Source organism: Sus scrofa, chromosome 9, assembly GCF_054392235.1.
Source record: "Sus scrofa isolate SSC_HxYL_T2T_F1_AM1 chromosome 9, Sscrofa_HxYL_maternal_Yorkshire_Landrace_v2.0, whole genome shotgun sequence".
In the NCBI taxonomy this organism is placed as follows: Eukaryota; Metazoa; Chordata; class Mammalia; order Artiodactyla; family Suidae; genus Sus; species Sus scrofa.
Window position 1 is genome coordinate 39429195 of NC_139391.1, and position 22673 is coordinate 39451867.

General features: G+C 46.8%; 2 protein-coding genes across 17 annotated transcripts in view; one reads left to right on the top strand and one right to left on the bottom strand.

Moving 5' to 3' along the window:
- The window catches only part of BTG4 (BTG anti-proliferation factor 4), a 205705-nt gene that overhangs the window by 142844 nt on the left and 40188 nt on the right, over positions 1-22673 (bottom strand). Inside the window, exon 3 of one of the 9 annotated variants that reach the window (XR_014815249.1) lies at positions 10300-10533. The exons of the other annotated variants lie outside the window; for them this stretch is intronic. The gene's annotated coding sequence lies outside the window, so the exon portion shown is untranslated. The remainder of the gene's footprint in view (positions 1-10299; positions 10534-22673) is intronic. 9 annotated transcript variants of the gene reach the window in all.
- LAYN (layilin) lies at positions 761-21601 on the top strand. 8 transcript variants are annotated; one of them, XR_014814273.1, is made up of 10 exons: positions 791-1013; positions 4598-4895; positions 8819-8976; positions 14729-14761; positions 15615-15698; positions 16670-16857; positions 17257-17312; positions 18607-18709; positions 20472-20622; positions 20736-21601. XR_014814273.1 is itself a non-coding variant. In XM_084974218.1 (9 exons), the coding sequence occupies exons 1-8, from the start codon at positions 929-931 to the stop codon at positions 18701-18703; spliced, it is 999 nt and encodes a 332-aa protein (XP_084830344.1). In that variant the 5' UTR covers positions 791-928; the 3' UTR covers positions 18704-18709; positions 20736-21601.

Consider the following 22673-nt stretch of genomic DNA (forward strand, 5'->3'; position numbering starts at 1 on the left):
ATTTGAAAACATTTTGTTTCCAACAAGCAACAGAATGTAAAACACCACTATTGTGGGAGTTTCGCAGAAGGAGCACGCACTGAGGGCTGGGTTGGTGAGGAAAGCTTTTCCAGAGGAAATGGGGTCACTTTCCTGGGGGGAAACGGAGAGGGTCATCACCCACACGCTTGTGCCCTGCGAAAAGCAGTTTTATTTCCTTGCTGGGCTCAGGGACACCCCTTGGCTTCTGAGAGGGGCACTCCCCTCTTGGCCAGAACTCCAACTTAACCTCCTCTGGACGTTATCCACGCTGTCCCATAATTGCCTCGCCAGACCCATAACTGTCTGCCTACTTGAGCATCTGTTCACTGCATCCACCATTCCGTTCTCAGATGTAGAACTGGGTGCCTGGACCGCAGCCGGCCGAGCCCCCGCAGGTCTAAGAGTTTGTCTCTCCCGTTGGCCCATCTACAGAGCGTAGGACGTTGGGCGAAATTGTGCATCCGAAGAGTGGCGGCGAGATCTGGTCCTGTCTGTAGCCACAGTGCAGTCTTCATCAGATTTCAGACTGGGAGCTTTCTCGGCCCTGCGCCCTGGGTCAGCGCAGCATCTCCCGCGGAAGCTTGGAGTGGGGCGGAGAGCCGGCTCCCCTCCTCAGCTCGCTCCCCTCGGGCAGGCCGGGTGTCTGGCGCCGGGAGCGAGGGAGGAGGGCGTGGGGGGCGGGCCGGTCGGCAGGGCTGCCCTCCCCGCAGTGACGTCCCAGGGGGCGGAGGGGCGAAGGACTGGCTCCGCGCCCTTCCCGCCTCCTCCGGGTGCCGGGTGTCGGGTCCGTTGGTCCTCGGGAGATGCCGCTGCCGCCCGCGGTTAGAGTTGCGGAGCACGCCGCTGCGAGTCCGCGCACTCCTCCGCCCTAGCACCACGGTCTCGGAAGACGCACCGGAGCCCGGCCATGCAGCTGGAAGCGGCGCTGCAGGCGGTGCTGCTGGCAGTGCTGCTGGCGGGCCCCCCGGGCGCGACGGGTCGCCTGCTAAGCGGTGAGTGCGCGCGCTGGGGCGGGAGCTGGTTCCCGGGAGCGCTCGGCTGCGGAGCCCACTGCACCCCACTGCGGCTGACCGTCTTTGGGGCCACAGTGCCTCTTCTCTGGCGCTCCCGCAGAGTGGGTGGAGGGGTGACGGCCTCGCCCCACTAGTGGACTCGGCACTCCTTCGCTTCTAGAGGAGCAATCGCCTGGCAGCTGAGCCTAGCGCCGGTTCCCTGCGTGTCCTGGATCGATCCAAGTCCGTTCCTGTTCCCGGGATACTGGGATACTAGGCTAGGTGGCGCCAGTAGACGCCCCCTCAGTCTGCTCCATTGAGCATGGCAATAGTCACTGGGACCCCCCACTCAGTGCAGGCCACCAACTCCCTGTCCTGCCCACTGGGAAGGTCTCCTCTCCCCGGAGACTCTGGGAATCGTAGGGATTCTGGATCGGCCGTGCGGGAAAAGCCATCCTGTTGCTTCTGGTCTCTTCTGCCGGGGAGAGGGTGCCACGATCCGGCGCCTAGAATAAGAGCGCTTAGAGATCGGAAAAGAAGCCTGGTTAGCGCGGGACAAGCCCCGCCTAACTCAGGGGAATGACTCTCTCTGCTTCCTTCCTCCCGTCGTGTCACTGCAGCCTCGGACACGGACCTCAGAGGAGGTTTGTAGTTCTGGCTTCTTGCCGCTTGCATTTGTTCTCTCGCGCGAGCGGGGCGGGGGTTGGATCTTCAAGCCCCCTTCTCGAGTTTCCCCCGCTGGCAACAGATTGGCCAAGAGGGATGGAGGAGAATGAAAACCTCCAGCTCCCTTCTCTGTGCTTCCGAAGCTGAGTGATGGATTCTAAACTTGGTTTTAGGAGCGGAGCGGCAAAAGGGAAAGGTCACCGATTCAGCTCTTTGGGTGAGGGCTGCAAGGGCTCTGTTCTCGGTGGTGGGGAACACAAGCCCCTCCCGCCCTTCCCCTTCCTGCAAAAGAGAGAAGAGAGACACTTCCTGAAAGCAGGGGAACCAGATGGCTCTGGGCCACCTTCCTGCCCTGGCTCGATCCGCCACTCACTGACCCGCTTGGGATGTGCAGCCAGGCTGGGCCATACAGGAAACTCGTTTAAGGTGTTATGTTTTCCCTGGATAATCCAACGATGGAAAAGTGAGGAATGCCAGTAATTCAACTCCAGGTTGGGGGTTCCTGGGGCTTGTTTGTTTTTCCTCTGCAGCCCCATTTGGAGCCACCTTTAAATGGCTCATAGAAACTGGGCTGGCCCCCCTTCTCCCCAGGCAGCATCTCAGCCACAGCCTCTCTGGCCAGTAGTCCCCAGTCTCTCCAGAACACCTCCTTAATGAGAATGAGAATGCCCTGCTTTTGAGGCCTCTTAATTTACTGATGGATCAGTGGTAGTAGAATTTCTCTATTTAGCAACAGTAGAAAAATGACAGAGAAAGAAGATGCAAAACTTTTACAACATTTTTGGGGGGGAGTTGTCTTTTTAGGGACACATCTATGGCATATGGAGATTCCCAGGCTAAGGGTCAAATTGGAGCTGTACACCACAACCACAGCAACATGGGATCTGAGCCGAGTCTGCAACCTATACCACAGCTCATGGCAACACCGGATCCCAAACCCACTGAGCAAGGCCAGGGATTGAACCGGCAACCTCATGGATGCTAGTTGGGTTCACTAACCACTGAGCATCAACGGGAACTCTACAACTTGTTTATTGCGAACTTCTTTACAAAAGTGTTGAAAGAAGAAGTCAGAAATAAGAATTCACAAGAGATTATCTGCATCTGCTCTGTTTCCATTTAAGCACTGAAAAATGCAGTTAACTGTCTATGGCCTTTTGCCCTGTATTCTGGACAGTTTGGGGAATAACAAATGCTGTCTGGCTCCCTGCACAGTTGCAAAACAAATAAGGAAAATGAGAACATTCTATGAGGGCTGGGAAGAGGTTCCCAAAACAAAATCCTTTATTCTTCACTCTGTAGCAGCAATTTACACCCGCAGCCCAAGAACAGGCTCTCCACTGCAAGGGATGCTCCTTGTTGAAATCCGGTTTTCACTTGGACGTCTGGATACAGAAACATACGCTATGTGTCCTGTGGGCTAGGAAGTGGCATGTATTCTGTATTCCTGGCTCCTAGACAGTGCCAGGCACAGAGGGTGTACTCAATACGTGCTGACTGAACAGAGGAGCGATGAAGCTAATGTTTTGGTTCAGCATGGCTTCAGGCACCCAGACACAAACTAGGGTGGTGTGTACTGGTGAATGATCTCTTCTTCATCCTCAGAAGAATCCCAACAAAATACCCTAGATGATCTTCAGCCCTTCAGCTGTCAGTCAGATGAGACCCATCACATGGGCTCCCCATGTGATCCGAGCCTGGGGTGGCATGGGGAGCAGAGATCTATGCTTGTGGCTGTGACTTTGTAATTAGATCTGGGTTCTGACTCAGGTCATGTGACCTGAGACAAACTACTTCATTTCTCTGAGCCTCAGTTTTCTCATCTGTAAAATGGGGCATAAAAATGCCCACAACAGAGGATTACTGTGAGCATTCAATGAGATAAAGGATGGATATAGGGAGTTCCCTGGTGGCCCAGTGGTTAAGATTTGGTGCTTTCACTGCAGCAGCCCAGGTGCAATCCCTGGTCTGGGAACTGAGGTCCTACAACAAGCCACTGCATGCCACAGCCAAAAGAGGAAAAAAAAGTTAAAAAAAAAAAAAAAAAAAAAAAGGACAGGAGTTCCCGTCGAGGCTCAGTGGGAATGAATCTGACTAGCATTCTTGAGGACGCAGGTCTGATCCCTGGCCTTGCTCAGTGGGTTAAGGATCTGGCATTGCCGTGACCTGTGGTGTAGGTCGAAGATGAAGGTCGGATCCCACGTTGCTATGGTGGTGGCATAGGCCAGCAGCTACAGCTCCAATTCGACCCCTAGCCTTGGAACCTTCATATGCCCCTGGTACAGCCCTAAAAAGCCAAAAAACAAATTTTTTTAAAAAGGACGCCCTTGGTATATAGTTCATGCCACATAGTAAGAGTTTATAAACCTTAGCTGTGATCTTTAGGAAAGACTAGCAGCAGAAAACCCGTGGATCTGATGCTCTTAACTTCTGTTTATACCATTAACTGGGTGAATTCTCAGTCCTGCTACATCGGCAGAGGGTTCCAAGATAGAGTCACTCACACCTGACTTCAGAATGCCTCTCCTCTCTTACTGAAGGAACCCCAAACAGCGATAACTCCTTTTAAACCAGACTATCCCCTGAGATTCCCTAATGGCTTGAAAGTGTTGTGTGCCTTCAAATGAAACCATAAGTTTCACCTACCGCTGATTTAAAATATTTGCTTTTCAGTAATCCATAATGTAACAAACAAAATATGGAGTTCCTACACAATTTAGGGATCAGACTCTAAATCACTGCATCTTGGTGCCAGGAGGGATCTGAATTGGCTCAGAGAGCCTGAATGACACTGAAACAGCCCACTGATGAGTGGGCACAGTTCCTGCTCAGGGACAGCTTCATTCGGATGCCTCTAAGCATCCCTGCTCTGGTACCTTTGGGGGGCACTGAAATAGGGTGGCTTCTGCTTTCTCTAGGGCAGCCGGTCTGTCGCGAAGGAACACGGAGGCCCTGTTATGAAGTCATTTACTTCCAGGAGTCTTCTCGAAGACTGAACTTTGAGGAAGCCAGAGCAGCCTGCGGGAGGGATGGGGGCCAGCTCGTCAGCATCGAGTCTGAAGATGAACAGAGACTGATAGAAAAGTTCATTGAAAACCTCCATGCTTCGGATGGCGATTTCTGGATTGGGCTCAGGAGGTGGGAAGAGAAACAGAGCAACAGCACTGCCTGCCAGGACCTTTACGCCTGGACCGATGGCAGCACAGCGACATTTAGGTAAGTGTGCAGAACTCTCAGAAGCTAACTCACTTGACAGAACTCAAAAAAAGAAGCAGCCTGGATCCATGGGGCCAGTGAGTGGAGAAGAGAAGGCCCAGGCGGGCAGAGCTCTGAGGGCATAGAAGTACCAACCAAAGCAGTGGGGCAAAGCTGGCCAGTCAGCCTTAACTTGGGCCCAACTCATGTTCAAGAGCCCAGAAGCACTGTTTCAACAACACGTGGTGCTTGAAGTCAGTGGTTTTGGCTCTCTGACCTTTTGAACTGGAACCCCAGTGAGAGACTGAAGGTCTGTGGGGCTGAAGACTCAAGATAGGGCTCTAGGGAGTTCCTGCTGTGGCTCAGCGGAAACGAATCTGACTAGTATCCATGAGGATGGGGGTTCAATCCCGGCCTCACTCTGTGGGTTAAGGATCTGGCGTGGCTGTGAGCTGTGGTGTAGGTCACAGGAGTGGCTCGGATCCAGCATTGCTGTGGCTGTGGTGTAAGCTGGCAGCTGCAGCTCTGATTAGACCCCTAGCCCAGGAACTTCCATATGCCGAAGGGGCAGCCTTAGAAAGAAAGAAAAAAGCAAAAGATAGGGCTCCAGACCACAGGGAATTATGATGACGAGCAAGAAATTAGAGCCAAGATCTAATTCTCTGGGTTGGCCGAGGAGGGACTTAGGGAAGCCTGCAGCTGGTAGGACCGGTCTAAACCCACAGCATTGGACTCACTTCACACACCCGCCCCCAGCACCGTGGCACTGCCATCACCCCTGTAAGAAAAGCAGTGACCTAGAAAAACGTCCAAAAATATCAAAGTTAAAAGGGATGTCAGACTGGAAAAATGTTGTAACAAATTGAAAGGTCACTATCTTTTTACAATAGTTTACATAAGTCAATAAAGCACTAAAAGTTTATATAAGTCAATAAAACTACAAAAGATAAAGAGGCAAGGGACCTGAGCAAACAGTTCATAAAGTGGAGAATGTAACTGGTAAACAATAAAAAAAAAAAAGTTTAAACTTTCATTTTCAATCAAAAGAATGAAGATTTGGAGTTCCTGTTGTGGCTCAAAGGGTTAAGAACTTGACATTGTGTCTGTAAGGATGAGGGCTCGTCCCTGGCCTCACTCAGTGGATTAAGCTGCAGTGTAGGTCGTGAATGTGGCTCAGATGCAGCTCAGATCTGGCGTGGCTGTGGCTGTGGCATAGGCTGGCAGCTGCAGCTCTGATTTAACCCCTAGCCCAGGAACTTCCAAAGGAGTTACTTTGCAAAAGGTGATTTTTTTTTTCTCAGCTACAGATGACAGGGCTTTGCTACACAGTCTTAAGGGCCTGAGTGATGATTCTCTTACCGGGACTTGCACCAAATCTATTTGCATTATTTTTCTCACCACTGATACTTCTAATAATAGGGTCTGATGGATCTTATGGCCTAAGGGGGAAGTCTGCTTATATCACAGCCTAGAACTGCTTCAGAGTCCTTTTCTGCTCTGGACTCCACTCAAAGACAGCGGTCTTTCTTGTCAGCTGCTGTATAGGCCAGAGCGGAATTCCCAGGTATGAAATATGCTGCCTCTAGAACCCAAAGAGACCAACCATGTGCTATGCTTCCTTCCTCAAATTATTGCAAGATGCAATTATTGTGAGGCAAGTAATTTTACCTTTAATTTGAAATGGATGTCCTGGCATTCCCCAGCACACTAGACAGCTACACATTTTGATGAAGTAGCAGGTCCCTGTATCTTCGCAAGTGTTTATTTCCAGCCCTTGGAGCACATGAGTCTTATTAAGGCCTCCAATCCTTGCTCATCTGGTTCATTTAGCATAAGGCCAGCAATATGGTGGACCGGTGTGATTTTTTGCAAGATATCCGGGCAGTCTCTCTTCACGTCACATTTTGACAGAGGGTAAGAACGTTAATATCGTCCTGAGGCAAGACTATAAAGGTATACTGTTGTCCATTCCAAATGAATGCAAACTGTTTCTGATTCTCTTTCTAAGAGAGATAAGAAGAATGTGCTCACCAGATCTGCATAGTAGGTGCCTAAGAAAGAGACCACAAATGACATAGCAGCTGCAACTGAGGCTTCTGCTTGGCTGAGTTCGTGCTCCTCCAGTGTCATCCTTCAGGATCTGCCTGGTTTTTGCAGGAGTCAGACTAGGGAATGACCTAGAGAGATGATGTGAATGCCATCCTTGCATTCTCTAAGTCTTTCAGGGTGGCACTACTTTCTGTCACCTTCGCCTGGATAAAATATTGGGTTTTTATTTACTGTCTTGAAGAGGATGGGGAAGAATCCCATTTCAGAGGCTTCTACTTGCTCTTTTTCACTGTTACAGCTCATACCTCAGAGCTTTTCAATTCATATATCTGGGGGCTAGGGAATGACCACTGGATGGGTCCCACTGTGAGCTGATCTTGGGGCAAAACTCCATTTAATATTTGGCCTCAATGTGTTCCCACTCAAATGGGTAACCTTAATGACACTTCAAGTCTTTGGGTATCCATGTTAATTTACACCCTGTGTCCAACAACCCTTGTAGTGTGTGGGTATTCCTCTTTTTCCCAGTGTATGGTTACTCAGTAAATGGTCATAGATCCCTTTGGGAGAATAGTGGAAATGACCACATGCATCTATCATGGTGTTGTAAGGTGTTCCTCCTTCTAGCACTGAGTTCCAAGGCTGAAAGCTGGATCAGGTGCAGACACTAGATGCCAGGCATAATATTTCATCCAATCCATCATCTGTGAAAAAAAAATAGCATAAAGCCATGAGGCCAGCAGGGAGGAGAACAAGGCAAGTAAGAGGTCCACCAACAGGGCTGGAAAATGTCTGGAGGTGACTAAAGAGACGCAGAGTCCAGCCCCCATCAGGATCCCAAGCTGTCCACACAATGTCCAAGCAGCGTTGCAGGCTCAGGTATTGTCCAGGCAACTTCAACCCAGCAGGTGCAGCAGAGGGTTTTCCTTGGGGTGGACCGCAGCCTAAGTCTCAAGCAGGGCCATACTGGGTCTACTAGGAACACTGTCTCATGGCTGTCTCCTGAGGAGGGGCTCTGACAAGAGTGAGGCAGGGCCCAGCTGAAGAGTCTGAGCATCAGGGCGAAATCTGGGCCGCTGAAGGAAAGTGCTTTAGGTGGGTAACGGGGCCGACGACAAAGCCCAGCCCTGAGTCATCACATGGGGCAGGTGCTCGCAGCATTTAGACGATCTATGGAATTCAAGGCTCTAACCTGGCACCCACATATCCAACTGAGTGGCAGCACCACTGAATTCCAAATGCCATTGGGGCTGCTAATGCATCCCATCCAGGAGCTGGAGAGACAAAAGCAAGAAGTCAGACAGCTGAGGCTGACAGGCTCAGCAGCCTGATGAAGGGGAAAAAACTTAGAAACTGACAATGACGATGTGGGCCTCCTGCTCTTGTCCCCACCCCCCTCTCCTGCTTTGAAGTCTCTACATTTTGGAAAGTCTTGCTCAGATGCTTGAAATTTCTATCCACTCCTCAGCACTAGGAAGGCAGCCGTGGCTGTTGAAAAGCATGGGGAGATGGGAACAGGGCCAGCTGGGGATGAGATGAGCCATGCCCCTTCTTAGTGCATCTGAGTCCTTAAAAAGAGAGAAACAAAACCCAGTTAGCCAAAAGCAAAAAAGAAGTAAGCTTGTCCAGACTGGCCCCGCTGGTGGCTTTTTCTCATAATTACTTTGCAGACGTCGCATGGTAATATATTCGTCCTGCAAAGAGTCTGTGGCAAATGCCAGATGATTGATTGTGATGTCCATATTAGAAAGCAGCGTTCTCTTTATTGGCGGCACTTCAATCCCCACCACCACCTTCAGTTCCTGGCTCAGTGGAACATGATAGAAAAACAAAGGTTTTGATCTTCTTGTGGTAGCCTTCTGCGGCTGGCTCTACTGATGGCCCCTTTCCTGCAGGAACTGGTATGCGGATGAGCCTTCCTGTGGCAGCGAGGTCTGCGTGGTCATGTACCATCAGCCATCAGCACCCGCGGGCATCGGGGGCCGCTACATGTTCCAGTGGAACGACGATCGATGCACCATGAAGAACAATTTCATCTGCAAATATTCCGAGGGTAAGGAATCCTCTCCCAAGTTATGTGGCTAAATTTTCAACCTCCTCTCTCATTTCATAAGCAGCCGCTGATTCCAGGAATTGTGTTCTCTGAGAAAGCTTGTTGCAAACGGCCAGCAGCATTAAACACTGGGATTTGTTGTTTTGTTGTTAAGAAGTGAATGTATTAGCATAGGACACTTGTGAAAGATACAAGTGGCAGGCAAGAGAGCTCCGCCCCAAGAACTAAGTGGGCTCCACTTTTATAATCAAAGGAAAAGCGGGGTGGGGGGGAGAAGACCTTTGTAAAGGTGTTGCCGGAAAATGGGGCACAAGAGGGTGGTCACGTCCATGGCTCCTGGGACAGCCCACCAGGTGAAGGTCTTTGGCTTTGTACAGGAAAGAATTCAGGAGCCAGCCACCGCAAAGGGAAAGCAGGCTTACTGAGAGAGCTACGCATTTCATAGGCAGCATGCATTCCATAGGCTGGATATGGTCTGTCTCGGAAGGCAGGAATAGCACAGGGAGTCTTGTAAAGGGAGAGGTAGTGATACTTCTTCTCTGAACAGTAATTCTAGCAAAGGAGAGAGGGATTAGATGCTAAGAAAAGTGATGAAAAAAATGAAAGGGCCTAATTTATGTATGATAAGGCAAGAATTATGAGAACTTCAAGAAATGAAAAGCCCTCTATGTGGACAACTACAATTCTTTTTTAAATTATTTTTTAAAGTTTTATGACGGAACATGATGAAGGATAATGTGAAAAAAAGAATATATATATATATGATTGGGTCACTTTGCTGTACAGTAGAAATTGATAGAACACTATAAATCAACTATAATGGAAAAATTATGATCATAAAAAAATTAAAAATTTTTTTAAATAGATAAAGTTAAAAAAATAAAGTTTTATGGAAGTCCAGTTGATTTACAGTGCTGGACATTCTGCTGTACAACAAAGGGATTCAGTTATACATATACACTTATCCATTCTTTTTCAGATTTTTTCCCATACAGATTATCACAGAATATTGGGTAGAGGTCCCTGTCCTATACAGCAGGTCCCTGTTGGCCAGTCATTCCATATAGTTCAGTGTGCATATGCTAATCCCAAACAAGTACAATTCCTAGTCTTTCTGCATGTGAGGTTGTACACTGGAGGAGCTTGGAATAAAGAAGTATCGAAGGAAGCTGGCCATTGTGTCTGCGAGGCTTCTCCCAGCCATGTGACGTTATTTTCTGGGACTTTAAGGAAACAGAATAATGACCAGAGGAGGCAGATGATACAGCACATCAATTCTACTGGCACTGGGTGGAGAGCAGTCACGGTGATCGGCAGGCTTACCTCCTTAGGCCACCCTTTGTAGAGATGCCTTGCAGATTCAAATGGCATTTGCTTCTACATCTGTTCGCGGTTTTGAATTGGCTACAAGTCTGGAGTCTCACTGTGCTGGGGTTTCCCAAACTCCTCCACTGGACGGACTCCATTAGGATGTAAACACGAAGTAAGTTCTGATCTGTCACTGAAGTTTCTCACCTCCCTGAAGCCAACTGCTTGACCTCATTTCTGCATCCCTTCCTGACAGAAGTAGAATGACGAGTTGGTTACATCTAGTTGGAGACTAAACAATCCTGTCATTTTTAAATTGTTTGCCCTTGACTATGCTTTTGCTGCTGAAGTGGTTTCCCCCCCTCTTCACCCCCTCAGACGAACGCCTCTCCCCAGAGACCTGGCCTCCTCCACCACATAGCGTTGTCTCAGGCAGGGAGGTGGCAAGGACCCAGGCTGGCCTAGCAGGACACCTTTATAGAGCAGTGAAAGCCAGACACTTAGTACAAACTGGTTGCCCAACATGTTTGTTCATTGCATCCTGTTCTCTTCGTGATTTAAAATGTTGTACATCTTAAACAGTTTTTCAACTGTGACATTTAGACAGTTGCCTTCTTAGTTTTTTATTTTTGGACTTTGAACCTAGTTAGGTTTTGTTTTGTTTTGTTTTAGGGCCACACCCCGCAGCATATGGAAGTTCCCAGGCTAGGGGTCTAATCAGAGCTGCAGCCACTGACCTATGCCACAGCCACAGCAACACCAGATCCAAGCTGCATCTTTGACCTACACCACAGCTCTCAGCAAATGCCAGATCCTTAACCCACTGAGTGGGGCCAGGGATTGAATGCACGTCCTCATGGATACCAGTTAGGTTCCTTACTGCCAAGCCACAACAGGAACTCCTAGTTAGTTTTTTTTTAAGTCATATTCTTTATTAATGTTGCAATTGCCTGTATTAGACTCAGTCCTGGCAGGAAAAAGCAGGCACACTCAAAGCATTTAATGAGAAGAGTATAATAAAATGCTATTTGTAGAGGTGCAGGCACAGAGCAGGAAATGGTGAGGTACCCAGGAAGTAGCCACAATGGGAAGCTGATATGACCTCCAGGCACCAGGGAGCAAGGGAAGGGAATGGTTTTAGCAGAATTCAAAAAAGGCTTGGAGTCTCAGAAGGGGAGTCACCCAACAGGAGTTGTAACCAGAGAATGCAACTACTGTCAACCACAGTGATGTGGGCAGGGGGCCTGGGGAATAACTATCAGGACCCCTGTCTTCTCTACCCTCTAATCTCCCACCTCTGCCTCCTATTGGTTAAATCCAATCAAAAGCCAAAGGACAAGGGAGCCCCAAGACACAGACCGTAGAGGTCAGCCTCCCAGGGCACAGAAAAGGACCAAGCATAGATCCAGCAGTGGAAGGTAGGCACGTGGAGAAAACCTAACTCATTGCCTTTCTGTGCCATCCCCGCATCCTCAGGGCAAGGTCACACACTTCAGCATGCTCTAAAGGAACTGATCAGACCCTTGCCTCTCTCCAGCCCCCGTTCTCACCAAGCACTCCTCCCCCATCTCATTCCCCTCTGCACCCTTGGAAGTTTCCCAAGAGCTCTCAACTGCTGTTTCCAGTGCTTGCAACACCCTTCCCTCTTTCCCCTTCCCTCTCCTTCTCAGCCTTCAGGTTCAGGTTGAACATAACCTTCTCTCATAACAGCTAAGTGCAATAGGCGATCCTGGATTGGACCCTGGACCTTGATGACGACCATGATGACTGACAACAATGATGATTAGAACAATTGGGAGAATCTAAATAAGATCCATAGATCAGATAATACTGATCATATCAATGTCAATAGTCTTGGTTTTGACCATCATACTACAGTTATGTTAGAGTATGCCCCCCTCCTTTTAACTACACATTGAAGGATTAAGAGTCAAGGGTAAATATACCTGCAACTTATTCTCAGGAAAAAAGTTATGTATGTGTCTGTATGTGAATATATACACATGTGTGTGTGTGCATGCATAGATTTAGATAAAGATATAGACATATAGATATATATATAGAGAGAGAGACAAACAGAAACAGAGAATAATTTTATAAACAAAATATGATAGGGAGTTCCCGTTGCAGCACAACGGAAACTAATCCAAGTAGTATCCATGAGGATGTGGGTTCAATCCCAGGCCTTGCTCAGGGGGTCGGGGTTCAGCATTGCCATGAGCTGTGGTATAGGTGACAGACGCAGCTCTGATCCCGAGTTGCTGTGGCTGTGGTGTAGGCTGGCAGCCACGGCTCCGATTAACCTCTAGCCTGGAAAATTCCGTATACTTTGAGTGCAGCCCTAAAAAGCATACACACACACACACACACACACACACACACACACACACACATACATATATATATGATAAAATGATAACATTTGGGTGGAGTTTATATGATAATTCTCTGTGCTAGTCTTGCAAATTTTCATAAATCTGAAATTATTTCTGAAAACAAGTTTACAAAACTCACTTCCTCTGGGAAGCATTCCAGGGCCCCTCAAAACCCAATTGAGCGTTCCTCCTATGACTATCATAACACCTCACATACACAGTACTTTCACTGTCTGCCTACAAGTTTGTGCCCTTCACGATGTGGTCGGTGTCAGGTCTGGAAATACACATTGGACCAATTAATCCCTGCACTTGATGGGCTAAGGGAAAGTCCCCCAGAATGGTTCCAACAGGATGGCATGCCATCCCATTACACCAGAGGGCAAGGGACTGGTTGAAAGATAGCATCTACACCTGGATTTGATGGCATGACCACATAGGTAGGTGGCATGCTAGCCAGATCTGAATGCTCGATTACTCCTGGGTGTGCTGAAGGCATAGATGCCTTCAGTGGAAATCAGAGACAAATCATCAGAGGCAGTGTGTCACAGACCATTGCAGCAATTGATAGAATGATGCATTAACTGGCCATATTCACTGCAGTTTTGCCCAGTGGGTTGAATTATGGAGGAACAAGAGAATGACTAGATTGTGTAATGTCATTAAATATATGATACATTGTAATACATCAGAAATTAATAGGTATTAGTATTCCCCTGTACTTTCATATTTTATAGCCATCCTGTAGAATATAAAATATAAGCTCCTTAGTGGGCTGGGACTATTTTTCATGTGCTATTGTTATCTCTAATACCTAACACAGAGTTTGTCTCCTTCTGATTTTAAATTCAATTTTAAATTTTTTAAATTCAAATCCCAGTACAGCTACTTATTAGCTATGAGATTTGAGCAAGTTTTTTAATCTCCCTGTACCTCAGCCTCTTTGTGTATGAAATCAGAACAGCACCTACCTCATGAGGCTGTTATCAGGATAAGCTGTGTTCTGTTTTTATAAAACATTCAGAACATGATGGTGTTTCTATCATACAACAGGCATTATGTAGGTACTTTTTTCAATAAATAAATGGAGTCACATCACCTCTTATGGGAAGATGATTAAAAGTTCCCTTTCTGAATAAAACTTCAGGATAGCTTTGACATCCTGGCCTTAGGACTCTGAATTCTAAAATTTTGACCTTGGAGTTACCACTGTAGTGCAATGGGGTCGGCAGCCTCTTGGGACACCTGGGTCGCAGGTTCAATCCCTGGCCCGGTACAGTGGGTTAGGGATCTGGTGTTGTCACAGTTGCGGCTCAGCTCTGATCCCTGGCCTGGGAACTCCATATGCGGTGGGGGCGGCCCAAAATGAAAAAAATTAAAATAAAAAATAAATTAAAATTTGACCTTAAGGACTCTGACACTATGAAGCCCAGAGCATCTGATCAACATAAGAGTCACTGCCAATACAAGAGGCTGACATACTTTCAGCCAAAGGCAAAAACATTAATGTAGGCTGACTGTGCAAGGGCTCTTAGAAACATTTCATATGACTCAGGGCTCTAAATTACCAGGCTCTGCCTTGGGGCCGGCCATGTCCACTTACTCCCCAGCTATTTCCACTGCTTTGAGAGCAGCATTTGTTGCATTAAAACAATCCAGGTTGCTTGAGTTGCTTTAAAACAATCCAGGCCCGGGTGTATCCAGGGAGGAGTACAGATTGTGGTTGAAACCAGATCAGCCATATATTGATAAGCATCGAAGCTGCATGATGGTACATGGGGGTAACTGATACCGATCTTTCCATTTTTGTGTATACTTGGAAATTCTCATATGTGGAAGTTTTAAAATACTTTTTAAAAAAGAAAAAAAGTCCCCAAGTAAATCTGGGGGAAGGCTAGTCTTTGTGCAGAAGTGATTCTCTCAACTTGCCCACCTGGTCCCTGGTATCAGAAAACACTAACTAAAGTTTATCAGATGAGCAAATACATGGATGCCATGCTCTGGCCAATTTCATTCAGATGGCACAGAGATTTAGTTAACACTCTCATTCTTGTTTCTATCTGCTACAGAGAAACCAACAGCTCCTCCTACAAGGCCTGGAGGTAAGAGTGTCATTTGTGATTTGAGTTAATTTGTGCAGCTTCACAGCCCTTCTTCATAGGTTTAGAACCGCATGCTCCTGAGACCAGATTATTCAGTGAAAAGACCCCTAGAGTTAAGCCTGGCCTTTTCCATGGCTCTGTGCCCCACCTGTGCCCAGCAGTTCATTAATCTCACCCTCTAGTGCTGTCTTTCTCTCAAATATCTGAAAAGAGCTGCAAATTCAGTATGGGATGTTCCTTGGCAATTATTGACAAGATGAAAGGAATAATTCAATCTAATGAGTCAAGAAGTGAGCCAGGAGTTAACATCGTGGCGCAGCGGAAACGAATCCAACTAGGAATCATGAGGTTGCGGGTTCGATCCCTGGCCTCACTCAATGGGTTAAGGATCCAGCGTTGCCATGAGCTGTGGTGTATGTAGGTCACAGATGCGGCTCAGATCTGGCGTTGCTGTGGTGTAGGGCGGCAGCAACAGTTTTGATTAGACCCCTAGCCTGGGAACCTCCATATGCCGCGGGTACGGCCCTAAAAAGACAAAAAGACCAAAAAAAAGTGAGCCAAAGTGATGAGTTACAGTCCTAGAAGTGAGCACCTTAGCACTTTAGGGGCCTTGATGCCAGCTGCCCCCTGGGCATGTCTGTACATGACTCTTGGCAGCAAGAGTCGGGCCAGAAAGATAAGGACAAGGAAACCTCTAGGCCAGCAAATTCAACTCTTCAGTTTTCTGTACATGAAAATGACACTGGTCACATTGCCATTGCTTGTTGGCATCCCACCCCCTGGTAGGACCTCAGGGATTATCAGGATTATGGTGACTTTCTCCAGATTCTCAAGTTCAGGGTTCTCTCTCCAGGTGAAGGAACAGAGCCAGCAACACCCAGACTTCCAGAAGACACAGAGAAAGAAGAGGCCACAGGAACATTGAAAGAAAGCAGTGGTATGTCCCGACTCTATCAGGGGAAAAAGAGACCAGACTCTCCTGATCATAGACGACCCGCGGTTACATACCCTACCTTGTTCTTTCCTACTTAAAAATGGAACCAGGAGTCCCCTGGTGGCCTAGCAGTTAAGGGCTCAATGTCGTCACTGCTGTGGTATGGATTTGATCCTTGGCCTGGGAATTTCCACATGCTATGGGTATGGCCCCAAAAAATAATTTAAAAATTTTAAAATAAAAATGGAACCAGACAGGGTACTTGTAAAAACTGCATTAAATGTTAGATTTTGTCAGCTAAATAGCTAAGACAACTGGGCCCATTAGACTAGATGGGAGGGAAAAAAATCTGCTTGAAGACAGACAGAGCCCTGAGAACCACCCAGTAGTTGGGGGGACGGGGGTGGTGAATTATAGAATAGACGTAGGGAAGGAAGAGCAGAAAGACCCAGGCCATGAGGCGTAACATCCTTGATTAACATTCGCTTATGAAACAAATAGAGGAAATGGGCAAAAACATTTTAAAAGTTAAATCATAAAAGATACAATGGAATGATAAATTGGAGCACTAATGGACTTTCAACCTTGACTCTCACGCTGAGTTTCAAGAGGAAGAGTGAGCCGGTTACCAGATTTATCCTGTTGATCATTTCATAATGTATGCAAATGTTAAGTCAATATATAATTCACCTGAAACTAACATAGTATTATAACAATATTTCAATTAAAACAAAAAAGAGAGGCATATAGGTGTTTTTATCATTGGGCCACTTTTTTGAAAAACGCTTAATTTTTCAGCTTAGTCATTGGCATAATGAAATTAATAACATTTTTCTCACCTACCTGAGAGCATTACTGTGTCCGTTAAATGAAATAGGCTATTGCAATAGTGCAATTCAGTTCTGACACCAGCCACCCCAAGTTAGCACAGACCCTGTAGGTTAAGGTCTGTAGACTGCCTTCCCTCATTTCAGCTCTCAGCCACCAGTTCAGGGGTCCCCAGGCCACCTGCACTTCTAATCAACTGGCTGCAATTCCAAGGAGTGCCCATGACCCCATCATATTGAATAATTCAGCAGAACAACTCACAGAACTCAGACAAACACTGGATTTTATTGTAAAGGATACAGATCAGGACCAGCCAAATGAAGAAACTCATAAGGTGAGATCTGGGAGGGTCCCAGATGGGGACTCTCTGTCCTTTCCCTGGGGAACCAGAATGCCTAGTCACCCTCCTGGCACATCAATGTGTTCATCAACCAGAAGGCTCCACTGAGCTTTGGAGCCTTTGGAGACAGCAGAGATTTTACTGAGCTGTCATTACATAGCACAAATGATTTCATCATTGGCCGATTGTTGTTGGCCACATAACTGAACCAGGCCCCAGACCCCAATCTCTCCCCACCAGCCCCCATCCTGAGACATCTCTGTCAACATTAACTCTGATCTGGCCTGAGGGGCTCCTGAGTAACAAAATCACTCCTATTACCTGAGACAGCCCAAAGATTTAGAGCTCCCTTCCTAGGAACCAGGGACAAAAGCTGGTCAAATTCTCTATTAGAAAACAGATGAAGTATGCGAAAATGCACTGAAAAGAGGACAAAGTGCTACACTAAGGTGGGTGGCATTTTATTGCTCATTGGTATGATGGTGGTATTTATAGTGGGGTTTGGTTTGTTTGGGGTTTTGGGGGTGGCTGTCTGGTTTGCAGCCTCACAGGAAAGCAAAACAAGAGCTTCTGTTTTGGGGTGAGTTTATTTTTCTCTTTCTAGGGCCACACCTGCAGCATTTGGAAGTTCCCAGGCTAGGGGTCAAATTGAAGCTACAGCTGTCAGCCACAGCCACAGCCACAGCAACACCACATGCAAGCCACATCTGTGACCTACACCTCAACTTGTGGCCACACTGGATCCTTAACCCACTGAGTGAGGCCAGGGATCGAACCCGAATCCTCATAGATACTAGTTGGGTTCTTAACCCACTGAGCCACAGGGGGAACTCCAATAAAGTTCAGTGATTTTTTTTTTTTTTTTTTTTTTTTTTTGCCACCCTGAAGCATTTGGAGTTCCAAGCCTCAGATGAACAATGCTGGATCCTTTAACCCACTATGCCAGGTTGGAGATCAAACCTGGTGTCCTGGTGCTGCAGAGATATCGCCAATCCCATTACGCCACATCAGGAACTCCACAACAGATTCTGGATAGTCGGGAATCTTGCACCAGTGGGAGTAGGAAAGGGGTCAGTCCCCCAACCTTGATTCTTCCCAAAGCCCCTTGAGGGGCTGGGTCTAACATTTAAGGACCGGAAATATCAGGATGGCAAATCTCTAAGTGCCTACCAGAGTCACTGCTCCTGGGCCCAACTGGATCTAGTTAGTCTCAGCCAGAAATGTTGAGACGTTTCTAAAGTCTGATTCACTTGCTTTATGGGACCGTCTCTGTCCTGGTAATACTCCCTAGACTTCTGGCTTGCTTCTTTTTCCCTCCCTGTCTCAAAGCCCACCTTAGAATTCACTATTTCTGACAGAAACACCAGCACCCCAAGCAGCCTCTGCTTGGTTAATGGAGAGGAAGGACAAGGAAAGAAAGAGGAGTTCCCATTGTGGCTCAGTGGGTTAAGAACCTAACACAGTGTCCGTAAGGATGCAGGTTTGATCCCTGTCCTCACTCAGTAGGTTAAAGGATCCAGCATTGCTGCAAGCTGCAGTGACAGTCATGGATGTGACTCGGATCTGGCATTACCATAAAAGGGGGAAAAAAGGAAAATCTCTTGTGTCTGAAAAAATTTCACAATTAACAAAATTCCTTCTAGAAGGTGCTCCTCAGTATACTCTGTGTTGATTGTACTTGAAGCCTATTTGGAAGCATACAGAAGCATCACTAATGCTGATTATGCATGCTTTTCTTTTCAGAAGCTGCCTTGAATCTTGCCTACATCCTAATCCCCGGCATCCCGCTTCTCCTCCTTCTTGTGGTCAGCACAGGTGTATGTTGGGTTTGGATCTGTAGAAGGAGGCAAGTAAAACCTTCATCACGTAAACCTCTGTGTTCTCTGAATGCTGAGACTTGGACTTCAACAGAAGCCAAAGCAGTTCCAAGAGGATCACCATTGCAATTTTTTTTTTCTTTTTAGGGTCACACCTCCAGCATATGAAAATTCCCAGGCTAGGGGTCGAAAAGGAGCCGCAGTTACGGCCTACACCACAGCCACAGCAACTTGGAATCCAAGCCTCATCTGCAACCTATGCCACAGCTTGTGGCAATGCCAGATCCTCAACCCACTGAGGGAGGACAGAGATCGAACCTGAATCCTCAGGGAGACTAGTTGGGTTCTTAACCCACTGAGCCACATGAGAACCCCATCACTACTGCAGATATGAGCGTAAGTTCTCTGATGGGCTCAGGGCACTCAGAAGTACTAAGAACTGTGATTAAAAGAGTGATCTTACATTCTTCAACTTTTTTGGTGGAAGATTTAATTTAAATTTTTTTGGCTGAGCCTGAGGCATGTGGAAGTTCCTGGGCCAAGGACTGAACCACTGCAGTGACAACGCCGGATCCTCAATCCACTGCATCCATTGCACTGCAAGGGAACTCCCAAAGATTTTCAGTGACTTGTCATTCACCTGTGTATCCACACATCACTCAACTAAGTGCCCTCATGCATGTATGCTCTCCCACCAAAAATGTTTGTTGGGTGAGTGAAGAAAGGAATAGCAAGCCCAGTGAAAACAAGTGTTCGGAAGCCTGCTGGCAGACCTCTGAAATTCAACCACTTAATTCAAAATGAAATAGCCAATTTCTTTTAATTGGCTTTTCTTTTGATTGAATACACAAAGTAGATTGCTACAAAACAGCTACACTAAGTAGCTTAGAGCACCTCTTTTAATGGATCACTGCCATCATTTTTGAGGTACCCAGAGCCCTCCTCAGCTACCTTTTTATCCTCCATCATCATGGTACATATAGAGAGGAAGGCTGGTATTGCCATTTTACAACAGGAAAACAAAGATACAGTTTAAGATTTGACTCCTTTTGATGACCAATTTAAATCAGTAAGATTCCAATGTAAAACCTATTTCATGGAATAATAACTTCCTTATATGATTATTAGAAGAATTAGAGCAGTTTATACATGGAGAACCAGTATACTGTAAGCACTCAAAAATGTTATCTCTTACTATGAGCATTTTTACTAGCTAATGCCTTTTAATCTAAAAATTGAAATCAATTCAAAACATCACATATATTTTCTAACTTCTTACCCTGTGGTTGGTTCTTGATTTCCCTTCCTTACTCTATTTAGCACCTCACCCCAATGTGGAAATTATGACTTGGAAGCTGGAATCTATCTCATGGGTGTTTAACCTTTTCTGTGCCACAGACCCCTGTAGCCTCTGAGCCCCCTCTCAGAACAATTTTTTTAAGTGAATAAAATAAACCACTTTGGATCACAAGGGCAGCAATAATACTGATATGTAGTTCAGCAAAATATTTCCAAAACTGAATGTGAAACAGTCATACATGTGCTTCTTTATTTAGTGGTGGGCAGAATTATCATAATATTGAAGGAGAGATGCGCTTAAAATATTTTCAGGCATCTTAAGTAGTAACTGTAATGTGGTATGGAAATATTCATGATTTCTGTTGGTGATCAAGTCAAAGAGATGGCTGGTTCTGCGCAGGCTGATTGCCCATTTTTCGATTGAAGGACAGGTTAAATTTCACTCGGAGATGGATTTTTTTTTTTTTTAATGTGGCATTTTCCCCCATGCAGTTCTATCCGCGGACCCTCTGTGGCCTCCGGGAACCCCAGGGTCACCGCCTCGGTTCTGTGCCCTGGCAGCAGTGGATGTTAGAGACATAGCAACACTTTCCTGTTTTTGTTCCCGCCCCAAGCTGAAGCCTTGACCCATAGGTCTAGGCAGGTGAGAAGTGCAGCTTAGTGACTGCCCAGGATGACGTCCCCCTGCCTGGCCAGGGGACACAGGGATATTCTCAGGCCCCTCGACTGCTCAGCCCTAGTTCTCCTTCCTCCTAGGAAACGGGAGCAGCGGGAACCCAGCCCCAAGGAGCAGCGCCCCACCTGGCCCGCCCCTCCCCACGGGGACAGCCGGAACCTAGAGGTTTACGAGGTGATTCGAAAGCAGAGCGAGGCCGATCTAGCCGAACCCCGGCCGGACCTGAAGAACTTTTCATTCCGAGCGCGCTCGGGAGAGGCCACTCCCGATGCGGACGCTGTGTCTTGTGACTATGACAATGTGGCTGTGAACCCCTCCGAAAGCGGGTTCGTGACGCTGGGGAGCCTGGAAAGCGGCTTTGTGACCAACGACCTTTACGAGTGCTCCCCGGACCGAGCCGGGAGGAGCAAGGAGGCCGGGTGGGTGGAGAATGAGATATATGGTTATTAGGATGCAGGGACAAAACTGGCAAAGAAGAGGGAAGCAAATGTGTCCCGTTTCCTAGAAGAAGAAAAGCAGGTCTATGAAAGGGCTCAGAGCAGGTCCTGGACGCCAGCGTGAGATCGCCGCGGCCCCTGGTGGAGCCCCATTCTGGGCTGTATTCCTTCGCCCGGCCCCTCACCCAGCCGGAACTTCCAAGAAAGCGCCTTGCCCAGAGTCTAGCGCAGAGCAGAAAATAAATACCTGGTTGTTATAACTGACTTTCAAGGGGCACTGCTTTCATGGGGCGGGGTTGGCCCAGCCTGTAGCACTTGGGAAACCAAACTCTTGGTTCTGTTTCTCTGGAAACAGCATCGCACAGCATCACAAAGAGACAGAAATTACAGAAGCCTTTCAAAGCCCACGGATGCTAGCATTGGGCTCCCTATGCATCTCAGCAATTCTTAAATCTGTTTTTTTTTTTTTTCCTCAAAGAATCAAATCAAATAAAAAGCAGGAAACAGAATGTTAGTCCGCCTGTGTCTGTGTCTACAGCCCTTCCTCTGCCTGTGGCCTCCAGCAACCTTGTTTTCTTTCTCCTGACATCCAAACTTAGAAATAGCTAACTTGGAAACACTTAAGAAACTAAAAATGAAGTTTGAATCTAGGCTTCTCGGCTTATGTCTGTCCCCAGCCCTGATATTCCACATTGTTCTGTTTGTTTTACTGTAGCAGCGACATATATTAGTAATAACTAATAATGATTTTACCTTTTTGTTTTCAAGATCTATTTTAAATACTTTTGGATGTAAATGCAGAGAAAAGTGGCCCGATATCAGTCATTTGACACATGTAGGGCTGAAGGCCATATTTTTTAGTTGAAATTTTTTCTATTATAGTTGATTCACAGTGTTGTGCCAATTTCTGCAGCACAGCAAAGTGACCCAGTCATATATATATATATATATATATATATATATATATATATTCCCTTTCTTATATTATATTATCTTTCAGTGTGGTTTATCCCTAGAGACTGGATACAGTTCCCTGTACTACACAGTAGGACCTCATTGCTTATTCATTCCAAATGTTGTAGTTTGCATCTACCAACCCCAAACTCCCAGTCCATCCCACTCCCTCCCCCTCCCCCTTGGTGACCACAAGTCTGTTTCTGTTCTGTAAATAGGTTCATTTGTTGAAAGCCAGTATTTAAATCACCTGCAGCATCTCTTATCAGCTTAATAATCTTTTTACTTTAACCATTCTTCATTTCTCTCGTTTTGGAATAGGTTGTAACTTAGCCTCACACCTGGAGCCCTGAACTGGACAGAGTAAACTCTGTGGGCTGTAATCACTGCTCAATTACCTCCCCTACGGGGTTGAAGCACAGGGTGAATAACAAAAACATCTTTTATGCCTGCTGCAGGGAGGTGTGTTCTGTGGAGTTACAATATTCCAAGCAAAAGGAATGACCACATAGTCTGAAGGACAGATGCATTTTCCAAAACATGGAAGTTCCCATTTTTCTTGAGACTTCCTGGCTCTGTGGTCTCTTTACCCTTCCCTGTCCCCCTGTACTCTGACCCTACTAGGCT

Coding starts and splice junctions, on each gene's coding strand:
- LAYN (XM_084974217.1), top strand. CDS start 929: ATGCAGCTGGAAGCGGCGCTGCAGGCGGTGCTGCTGGCAGTGCTGCTG. Junction 1,014..4,597: donor GACGGGTCGCCTGCTAAGCG/GTGAGTGCGCGC, acceptor TGCTTTCTCTAG/GGCAGCCGGTCTGTCGCGAA. Junction 15,699..18,606: donor AACATTGAAAGAAAGCAGTG/GTATGTCCCGAC, acceptor TTTTCTTTTCAG/AAGCTGCCTTGAATCTTGCC.